The sequence below is a fragment of the Mytilus trossulus genome, chromosome 14 (assembly GCF_036588685.1).
Source record: "Mytilus trossulus isolate FHL-02 chromosome 14, PNRI_Mtr1.1.1.hap1, whole genome shotgun sequence".
NCBI lineage: Eukaryota > Metazoa > Mollusca > Bivalvia > Mytilida > Mytilidae > Mytilus > Mytilus trossulus.
The window spans coordinates 18,519,020-18,530,961 of NC_086386.1; the positions used below are offsets into that span (position 1 = coordinate 18,519,020).

Genomic DNA, 11,942 nt, shown 5'->3' on the forward strand with positions numbered 1-11,942 from the left:
AATAGTATTATAATGCGGTTAAATAGTCATAAGTCGATTTAACTGAAACGAAACCGTGTTACAAACCATAACGAAGAGAAACACATCGTCTACTAGAGGGAAAAAAAACGGAACAAAAGAAACACTGAACTGCTACAAATACAAGCGATAACATACATTTAAACGGACTATGTACAGGACATTTTAAGAAATAATGGCGGGTTGTACCTAGTTTTATACCTTTCCAAACATCCCGCTTATAAGGCAATCTTGAAAATGCAGTTCAAATGACGACAACTTATACGTTCAGTTATTTCGAATCCAATATTTTATGGTAATATACTTTACAAAACACAAAAATGTCGGCATTCACCACAAAAGCTAACAAAACCTTTCAACAATCTTATTAAGAAGGGATATAGTTACGATACTGTTAAATATTAATCATGGCACATTTTGGTTTTTATATTATTTAACTGAAAGATTTTTTGCATTGGAAATAACACATCTATCCTAAAACCAGTTGTTGGCATGATGCAGGTTATGTTCTTCTCATATATGTTATGATGGTATGATACTAAATCCCTAACGGGAGGGATTGTGCTTGATATTCATGTAATGAAAATATTATCTGTCAGTCAGTGTAATTGAGGTCTGGAGCTAACATGTAGGTAACTACTTGTACATGTAGTCTTTTGTTAATATATGTATCATTGTCATTTTGTTTAGCTTCTTTTGTTACCTATTCTGACATCGGACTCGGAATCTTCTTAAACTGAGTTTTACTGTGCGTTCTGCTGTGTGTTTGTTTTTATATACAATGGCTAGAGGTATACGGTAAGGATTGAGATAAAAAAGAATAACTTATTACAAAATTCAAATATCGAATCCAAACAGCACGGATAATAAACTAATACGCTTCGCACATTCGTGAATCAATGTGGTGTTCGGTCATTAGTTGAATATTGGCTCTATTTGAATTAGTTATTTTATTAATAATAGAATATAAAATTTTGATTAAGTTTGTAATGGTGTTATTTGATGTATGTTTTAACCAATTAAAAAATATCAATTAAGAATTGTTTAAACGTGAAAAAGTTTGTGTTCTATAACCATTCCGGGTTTTCTTCTAAATCAACTATGTTAAAACAAATTGATTTTTGCATGAAGTGGCTTTAAACTAAAAATCAAATAAATTAAAATTACATGTAGGTGATCAATTATATCTATCTTAACATACAAGATAACAAATAAACAAAAATCAATGTCAATGCACTCGATTTCAAGAACAGACATAAGTTAAAATTGACAATGTTTGACTGAAAAATATATTTCTAGATACAAAATCATACAAAATAGAAAAAATGTATAACAACTGTTTGTTTAGATAACCGAAATGTCAAAACTGTTAACTGAACTTTCTTTTTTCTTTTTTTTTGAAACTTGAGCTTTACAAACTCATACCATATAGATATAAGGAGATGTGATTGCTGGGCATACATTTAATTGCATATTATAAGAACACAGATGTATTCATATAATGGATATTGTTTGAGTGTTTTCCGGTCATTGTCAAATATAATATGAATGCCAAGACGAGACCATATTAATATGATGTGGTTGTGAACAATGTCCATGATTTTTAACGTTATAGTTCAAATGTCAACAATCCACAGAAAAACATTTAACCGAGACACATTTTTTCGACCAGATGAGGTCAGTGTTTCTCCGTACGCCTTAATTCTAATTTGAAAAGACGAAGCAGTCACAACCAATTTTCAAATCTTAGGTTTTGGTCCTGCGGTCTAAAAAATACAAAGTTAATTCAAGCCGTGGAAAGTGATGATGTTTTTATACGTTACTTTGTTAAATAGTTTTATTTATAATCAGATAAACTTCTTTGGCAGAGAAGTAGATGTGATCATATATATTATTTGCCCCTGAAATGGTTGAATTATACAAAGACTGTTGCATTAATATTTTATCAAACAATGTAAGGACCATAATTCCTGAAAGTAGAAAGAAAGTACGACTGAGAGACGTTAAAATGAAGTATCGACTCCAACAAACTTATGAGGAGGACAGATTAAAAATGACACTCCGTAAATTTTACGGACACCATCACGAATTGGTTAATCCATCCGATGTATCTTTGTCAAAACTAACTATGGTCATTTTTACCACAGGTTATATTGTGGTTTGTCATTACGTCGTCTGATCTTTTTATTACCGAACGTGACTTATTCCCGATTGTGACTGCTTTGCTGAGTGTGCACTTGAATTGCTATAAGACGTGCCACGGTACTTTTCCATCCCATTATTGGCCGTATTGATCACAAAATTATTTAGTTTTGATGTTATATTTGTTATTGTCATCGTATTTAGTCACATATCTTAACGTTTGTAGTTGTTAATCTTATTTTTCTCTTGTATTCGGGTGTTATGGTAAAGATCATTGATCGTCCAGTTCATTTATTAGATTTTAGTTGGATCAACGAAATTAACACGATATATTTGGTTACAGTTTAATTGAGAAGAAATACCGGCATAGCTAGATAAAACAATTAATTATCTTATTACTACTACAATTTGCTATTAATTAGTATTGTAATTTTAACTGTTATTATTAAATGTTAGATAAGTCATACAAATCTAATCTTGAATTCCATCCAAATTCTTTCTTAATTTTGGGAACTCGTTTTAAAATTCAAATGTGACGTCATTTTGTACTGTGTGCGTTGCACTGGCTTTGGCCAACACGGCTGTGTATTTTTGTAATGTATACGTTTTTATTCTTCAGGAAGTCACCACTTCAGTTTAATCATGTATATCAATTATATAGTCATTTTATTAAATTTACTGTTTGCAAAAGTATGAATTATTCTAAATAATAAGGATGTTCTTGTCCCAGGCTGATAACCCTTGATGTATTGATCACAACATTTTTTAACTTTTGGTGCTCGGTAATCTTCAACTTTGTACTTTGTTTTGGCTTTCAAATTTTTTTCATCTGAGCGTCGCTGGTAAGTCTTGTGTGGTCGTGGCGCGCGTCTGGCGTATTAAGTTTTTAACCTGGTACCTTTTGTTGGCTATTATTCCTTTGTTTCTCTATCCTATGGTTTCTCCCATTTATTTATATTGTAGTCCTGTCATGTAATATTGTCATTTTAATGTTATAGTTAACATTGCCATAAAAGCGGGAGGTTTTTGCATGCCACAAAACCAGGTTCAACTCACCATGTTTTTCTTAAAATGCCCGGTACCAAGTCAGGCAAATGGCCATTGCTACATTATCATTCATTTCTGTGTGTGTTTCTGTTGTGTCGCAGTTCTCTTATATTTGATACGTTACCATCAATTTTAGTTTGTAACCAGGATTTGTTTTTTCTCTATCGATGACATTAAAAATGCTGCTTTTCATTTATGAGTGCCACTTTTGTTATGCAAGAACTGTTTATCCACGCGGTACACTCCAAATCATGGACAGTTTTTTCTTATATCAAAATTTTCATACTTTTCCCCAAAATGTTTGCACTTCTTGCCAGCTCTGTTTAGATCGTTAACAAAGGCTATTTGCTTTGAAATACGGTAAAAGTGTATTTAGATAAGAGTAAAATCAGTATAAAAATATATCAGAATGTCTCAGTTAATCTGACTACTTTTAGTTATTGAAGGTTGTTTATATCTATACAAGTTTTGAATATACAATGCAAGGAAAGTGTTATTATCTTATCAGGTGCAAACTCTAGCAGTCCAGAATTGATGAAATCATGTTGTGGACGAACACACAGTGCAACTTTAGAAAGCTCTACCGGAGAGATGTATATCTTGTTTGAGACAGACAATACGGTAGGTGATACTGGGTTTGAGATTGAGTACTGGTCTAATGGTATCACAACGACGACTATGACAACGACAACTATGACAACACCAACTACGACAACACCAGTCGCTCAATCAACAGGTAAGATATGCAATAGTATATTAAAAGTCACCTTCCTTGTTTGTAATTGCACACGGTCATATGATTAATGGTCTACTCTTGTTGTCTCATTGACAGTTATACCACATCTTCTTATTTGTATATATATACATACTAATTTTAAAGTGTCAATAGCATGCTTTCTTTTCTGAAGTTTTTGTAAACCAGTTCAAACCTAGATACATTTGTAAGGTGTAATGATGTAAATAAAGGCTACAGTAGTATACCACTGTTCAAAACTCATAAATCCATGGACAAAAAACAAAATCGGGGTAACAAACTAAAACCGAGGGAAACGCATTAAATATAAGAGGAGAACAACGACACAACACCGAAACGCAACACACACAGAAACGAACCAAGCATCAGACAAAATACCACGATAATAACAAATATAACATCAATTCCAAATACATGAATTTGGGATAGACAAGTACCGTGCCACGTCTTACCTTAATATCTCAAAAATAAGAAAAAACAAACGACACAACATTAAAATGCAACACACACAGAAACGAACAATAATATAACAATGGCCATCTTTCTGACTTGGTACAGGACATTTTTTAAAGGGGAATAAAAATGGTGGGTTGAACCTGGTTTTGTGGCATGCCAAACCTCACACTTTAATGGCAAAGTTAAATATAACATTGAAATGACAACATAATATTACAGGACTACAATACAAATAAATAGGAGAACATATTAGACAAAGAAAAACATGATTAATAGATCAAATGAATATGAAACAGATATACATAATGAAACTGAAGTGTTAACTAATTACAGAAAACTAAACACGAATAAATAAAGGTAAGTCCAACACAGAATAGACACACCCGAATCAGTACAGGCGTCAACGCAATTAAAAATAAATGACGTCACATACGATGGCGAAAAGGCACAAACGTTATGTCACATTTGAATTTATGAAATTTAGAAACAGCATGACGTCACATATGAAAAACTTTAATTAAAAGTACTAGTAATATAGAATTAGGATTGATTTAAGATTAAATTAGAACTAAATACTGATATTACATTTAAACAAAATGCATATTGCAATACTTATTAATAGCAATTAACTGTAATATATATATATGTCCAGTTTGTTATGAATCCAACTTCAAACGTAAATAATCGTACAAAATTAAATATAATTAATAAAGGCGGTGATTAATTTTTCTATCCGTAACACCTAAATATAATAAAAAGACGTCAACACATTTGACAAAATCCGATGAGAATTACAAATATAACATTAAACATTTAAACTAAATACATGAATTTGGGATAAACAAGTACAGAAACACGTCTTATAGTAATGCAAATTCACATTCAGCAAAACAGTCACAATCGGGAATAAGTCACGTTTGGTAATTAAAAGATTTGACGACGTAATGACAAACCACAATCTACCATGTGGTAAAAATGTCCTTAGCTAGTTTGGTTAAAGACACATCGTATGGATCCACCAATTCGTGATGGTGTCCATAAAATTTATGGAGTGTCAATTTTAATCTGCTCTCCTCATAATTTTGTTGGAGCAGTTTCTGCGTAAGGAGCACACTCCTATATATAAAGTCCGTATAGTGTGAACAAGCACGTGAATAACGTATCAATTGGGATATGTAAACACCATACGAAGGGGCAGAGGGTATGTTACTGCTGAGAAATGGGAAATTGATAATTGGGAAGTTGAAATCGTCCCGTTTATCATAGATTTTCGTGTGAAGTCGTCCATCTACGTCAATTATGAGGAAAATATCAAGGTATGAAGCAGTCCTTCTAGTATCAGTAGTATCCTTAATCTCAAGTTCACTGGGATATATGAGATGTAAGTATTGGCTGAAGTATGGGTTGTTCAATGATAAAACATCATCAATATAATGGAAAGTAAAATTAAAGAATTTCGCAAGGTGCTTTTTCTTTTTGTCTTTTAGAAGGTTCTGAATAAATTCTGTTTCATACGAGTACAAAAACAAATCAGCCAGCAGGGGTGCACAATTAGTAACCATTGGAATTTCTACTGTCTGTTGAAATATAAATCCTCCAAACTCAACAAATATATTGTCGATCATAAAACAATTCATGAGTAGACAGGTAATGTGAAGATAATTAATCAGTTCAGAATACATTCCATAAACATTATATTAAAGTAGTCTATACAGTAGTATTTTCTTATTGTTGAAGGCCGTACCGTGACCTATATTTGTTAAATTCTGCGTCATTTGGTCTCTTGTGGAGACCTGTCTCATTGGCAATCATACCACATCTTCTTTTTTATATATATATTTGGCAGTATAGATATTCATCTATTTACTCTAACCATGCTCCTGAAGATTTGGTTTGTACTGTTTATCCTCCGTCCGTCTATTTTTCCTATGAAATTCCGTCGAAATTTCATCAAGAACTAATCTTCTTACCAGTCTTAAGATAGCTTGCTCTATCGTTTGATTAATTTTTAAATTCATCAATCATCAACTCAACTAATAGGAATGTAAGAAATATTTGTGTCATTTCTAATTAATTTGGAATTACAAATAAGGGCAATAGCTTACAGTTTTACTTGTAGTTTATTTTGTAATTTCTTTCAGTATTTTACAACAGTAGTTTAATAACACTGACAGCAACACCACAAATTCAACTATTTACCTCACATCCGGACTATGATGGACATACACAGTATCCTGACGGGTATGCATTTAATTTATGTTTATTGAATAAATACCTTGTAATTGTATCTAAGTAAAGCACTTTGAATATTCAAAATTTGAATATCAAGACTAAAGATAATAAGTTAAAAACGCGTGGTAAGTGTTTTCCAGTTTCGTGACAAAAACTGTTTTATTTAATTTACATCTCATCTCGATAAACATTTCTACTACAATATACCTTCTTCACTAATTCGTACAAATGATAATTTAAAGACGATGTCATTAAACGCTGAACGTTTTTAAAAGTGAAAAAATATATGTTTCTATTGCATAATTGTAACTTCCGAAAATACAATATTGTTTTTTTTTTGTTTGATTGAGCAGTTACCAATCAGTTTGACGTAAGTATAAAATGTTAGTCCTGGTAACTATTATGAGTTTATTTACAACCACTGGGTCGATGCCACTGCTGGTGGAGATATATTTTCCCGAGGGTATCACGAGCCCAGAAGTCAGCACTTCTTTGTTGACTTGAGTTATCATTGATATGTTTTTAATAATAAATTAACTGTTAACAAAACTTTGAATATTTGAAAAACTAAGGCTTTTCTACCCCAGGAATAGATAACCTTAGCTCTACATGCTCTATTTGGCAAAACTTTTAGGAATTTTTGGTCATCAATGCTCTTCAACATCGTAATTTGTTTGGCCTTTAAAAAAATTGTTGATTCGATCGTCACGGATGAGTCTTTTGAAGACGAAACGCGCGTCTGGCGTAAGTGTAAAATTTACTCCTGGTATCTATGATGAGTTTATTTATCAATATACCAATTGGAACTTATTGTGCATCTCGAGCTCCACCGACTGAATTCCTGTATTTATACTTATGACATATACAGAGATGATGTATTACAAAATATTTTCAAAGATAGAAAGAAAAAGCACCAAGCCTTGTTGTTTTTAGAATACCTTCAACTCAGCTGATGATGTGATGTCAACCAATAACCTTCATTTCAATGAGTGATTTCATCTCACATATCTAAGGACAGTTGCCAATAGTGATATTTAAGAAACTATAAGGTCTGCGTCATATCGTGATCTATTCATTAATTTTTATTCATAAATTCATTAACTCATTAACGTGATCCCAATTGAAAGGTTACGTACGTTGGTGATCAAATTTTATAGAAATTATTAAAGAAACAATTGCAAAACTGGCTCTAACAATTAATAAGGCAGAACTATCAATCACACAAAGAGTTGTTGAAACGGATTAAAATTGTATTTACATACCATCAGAGGGTTCCCACTATCTAGAGACGAAATCGCCATTCAATATATAGTTTGTTATCAAACAGTCCGTTTTTATATATATTGGTTTTTGTTCTCACTGCATTTCAATGTTTCTATTGTTCCATTGTTTTCCTCTTAAGGTTGATGTGTTCACATCGGTTTTATTTTTTTTTTCAAATCAATTTATGAATTTTGAACAGCGGCATATATCTATTGTCTTTTATTGCTCTAATTGTAGTTATGAGGGGTTGCCCCAACTAGCAACGAATATATCGTCAAACACGTTTGTCCTGACTATCCATACACAATCAAAGGAGCGCCTCCCTCTTGCAACAGTTGTTATGCTCCCACTTTGGACGTTCGTTTTTAGGTATTTAGAAAATATCCATCTAGCAATGAATTGTCAATTGGTAAGAAGAATTCAATGAGATGTTATGTCTATACCCTTGTCAACCCTTTTTACTAAACTACCTGTAATTCTGTTGTTTGTAGGAACTATAGACAGGACTGGTATATAACAACAAACTGGATTAACCACACGATAAAACTTAACTTTGCTACTTGCTTCATAGAAAATTCTAAAGGAATCTGTATGTATGATTACCTTTACGTGTATGATGGTAAGTATCAGTTAGATAAAAATAAGAAAATATGGTATGTGTGCCAATGAGACAACTGTCCATCCAAGTCACAATGTATAAAAAGTTAAAAGAAAATATAGGTAGGTATTGGAAGCATCTTGTCATGCAGAAGATTTCATTTACGGTTGAATGGCATGGATTATGTTCCTTTTGTCGTAGACTTCTCTTGTCGTCGTTCCATCGTTTTTTCATGACATACGAAATGCGACTTTTTAATCACTGATTCCTGCCGCATTAGTTATACAAGAACTGCCTATCCATGCGGAACACTACAATTTAAGGACAATTTGTACCATATTACTCAATTCATATTTTGGTTTGATTAAGGTATAATTGGACATCATATTAGAGATTAAACGCATATAATTTTCTTAGAAATACAGTAAAACTTCTTTGAAATTAAAAACTATCATATCAACTGATACATATGTACCAGTATTTACGGAATGCTTTAAAGTATTCAAATAGTTAAAAATATGTACATGGCAACACTGATTTGAATACTTGTATTTCAAGACTGTTTGTATATAGGTTAACACAATTGTAAACTATACAAACCACGGAAACGTTTGTTGTCTTTGTCAGGGGCAAATTCAAGTAGTCCAGAACTGCTGAGGACCTGTTGTGGAGAAACACACAGTGCAACATTAGAGAGTTCGTCTGGAGAAATGTATATTTTGTTTGAGACGGACTATACTGTAGGTGATATTGGTTTTGAAATCGAATACTGGTCGAATGGTATCACAACAACAGGAGCTTCTCATACAGGTAAATTAGTTTATCAAAAATCAAAATTAACATTCTCACTTTTTATAACATGCTGTCACACTTACAAGTAAAGTAACACAAATAATACAAAAATAAATTTAAGAAAATAAATTTAGTGATACGTTTTGATAAATTCGATTTTTTGCAAACTGTTAGTGATGTACTATTTACTTTAATTAATTTCTATAGGTTTAAATGATATGAATCCCCTGGTTCCCGTTTACACATACTTTCAAAAAGATATTTTGTATTTTTATTTATTCATATATATATATATAATTCGTCTAAATATCAGCCCAACATTGATAGAAAGCAAATTTTTTGTTATATTTATGATCTTGCTATACTATTTACTACGTGAATATTCAGTGTTCAATATTTCAATATTCTATGTTTTTGTTTATTATGTTCCCCATTCATAATTGTTAAATTTGCTATATTTCATTGTATATGTGTTTCGTTATATCCGTATTTCTGTATATCCATATTCATTATTTTCATATATCACTATAGTCATGTATCAATATATTCATATTTCACTATATTCACATATCTTTCTATTGATATTTCTTTATATAAATACAGATCAGTTATATCTCACTATATTTCAACTATGAGATAACTGTATTGTATCTGTCATAAATTGGTGATGTTGTGGTCGCCAATTAATTTATGTGCCAGTAAACGGGTATTTGCCACCATCAAAACAACAATTAGTGCCGTTGGAGCTAAAAATACAATGTAGTTATCTCCATTTTGATGAAACTGACAGAAAACAACGTAAAATCATACATTTAAAATCCGTCTATGTCGTCTGCGCAGGCGCGTACGGTTTCAAAGCATTTATTCTGATTTGATGCCATACACGTTGCTGGCGTTATCTAAACAAAATGAACGTTACAAACGATGTTACATGCATTACAATTGACATTTGACGATGAATAGTGTTTGCGGTTCTTCTATAGTATCAAACCAGTGTGGAAACGGATCAAATCTAGATAGTAATAGTGTAAGTATATTTTGCATGTTTTACTGTGTTTTCTACACTGATTGTATGCATTGTTCGTGCCCCACTATGTGTTTTCTGGTTTATTTTATGTGTCCCTCGCAAAGCCGTTTATTTTTTTTAAATATGTTAAAGAGTGACAGCTATATTTGATGTTCATATTGGTAGTATACGTAGAAAATAACCAACGGTTAGGGTTCAACATTATTTGTTCTAACATAGTGTTGATATATTACTTGTCATAAAAAGACACCCACGTTTCCAAATTCTTTTTTCTAAAACTATTTCATTAACATATTTATGGTTTTCTAAAATTATAAAAGTTTTTTTTGTGCTATCTTCGGAATAAAACTAGAAATCAGTTTTATTCAAAATCTGTTCCGGAATGTTATCTAAGAACAGAATATTATCTTTTTCAAATGAAAACACCAGTTATTTTTGCATGACTCCCGAGGTTAATCTGAGATGAATACTGAAGCGACCTTGCGAGTTATTAACTTACAGAAACCCTGCTTTTTTCTGAATGTTCAGAGAGCTATTTTTACAATAATAAAATTTTAATTACATATATTGCATAATAATTCTATATTTCATTTTAAGGTTTTTTTAAACTCAAGGACGAAAATCTAATCTTGAATTCATATTTATGTTTCTTTTAAATTGTCTAGGTTAACGGTTCCCTTCTCGTTTATTTATTTTTTTATCAATACTGAGTTTCAGAAAGAATAAAATCTTGGTCAACATTACAGCTAGTTGATACAATATTTGCATTGATTATGTGGTTCAAATTGATTATGGGTATGATAACATTAATAAAACATTGTCGTCGAACTCCAAGTCCCGACCTGTTGAACTTCATATCGAACATTATGACACTGCAACTCTGTACCATTTCTACAAAACACTTCAATGACAACAATTAACAGTCTCCGGGACAAGTTTGTTATTCCGCTGAGTGCAAAAGTTGTCACCTTAATTTTTGAAGTTAAGTCAAAATGAAGTTGATAACTTGGTTGGTATTGGTTCCCTGATATTTGTCCTAAAATATTTTGGCTCTGGCTCCACTGTTGAAAAAGTTATGCCCCTTTTTCAACAATTTCCTCAGAGGAAAAGTAGTTTTCCTCAAGGGAAATAGACTTTCCTCTAAGGAAATAGAATATCCTCAAAGGAAATATTAATTCATCAAATTCCCTATGGGAAATCTTTTTCCCTTGAGGAAAACTACTTTTCCTCTGAGGAAATTGTTGAAAAAAGGGGCATAACTTTTTCAACAGTGGTGCTAGAGCCAAAACAGCGGAATTGCAAACTTGTCCCGGAGACTGTTAATTGATCTAGCAACACGAACCACACCGTGAACCTGGACGATACTGGTGTTCCAGAAAGATACGCAGATCATGTTTGCCGTGTTGTACTAGTCATGACAAGTTTAATTCAATAATAAGTCTCATTCTTTGATATCACTATCGTGACAATAGGACAGGGTTGTTGCAACGATTATGTAAGTATAAGTTTGGTTATTCATTTATCTATGAACCACCAAACCTTATCATGAACTTACTGGTATTACTGTAGCTACTAATACTTTTTTGAATAACTTGTGTTATTCTACATTTCTA

At 32.0% G+C, this 11,942-nt stretch overlaps 1 protein-coding gene across 1 annotated transcript; it reads left to right on the plus strand.

Moving 5' to 3' along the window:
• Positions 1–799: 799 nt before the first annotated feature.
• LOC134697538 (deleted in malignant brain tumors 1 protein-like) lies at positions 800–9,937 on the plus strand. The gene is made up of 6 exons (XM_063559819.1): positions 800–809; positions 3,716–3,943; positions 6,559–6,658; positions 8,404–8,531; positions 9,138–9,320; positions 9,906–9,937. The coding sequence occupies exons 1-6, from the start codon at positions 800–802 to the stop codon at positions 9,935–9,937; spliced, it is 681 nt and encodes a 226-aa protein (XP_063415889.1).
• The last annotated feature ends 2,005 nt before the right edge of the window (positions 9,938–11,942 follow it).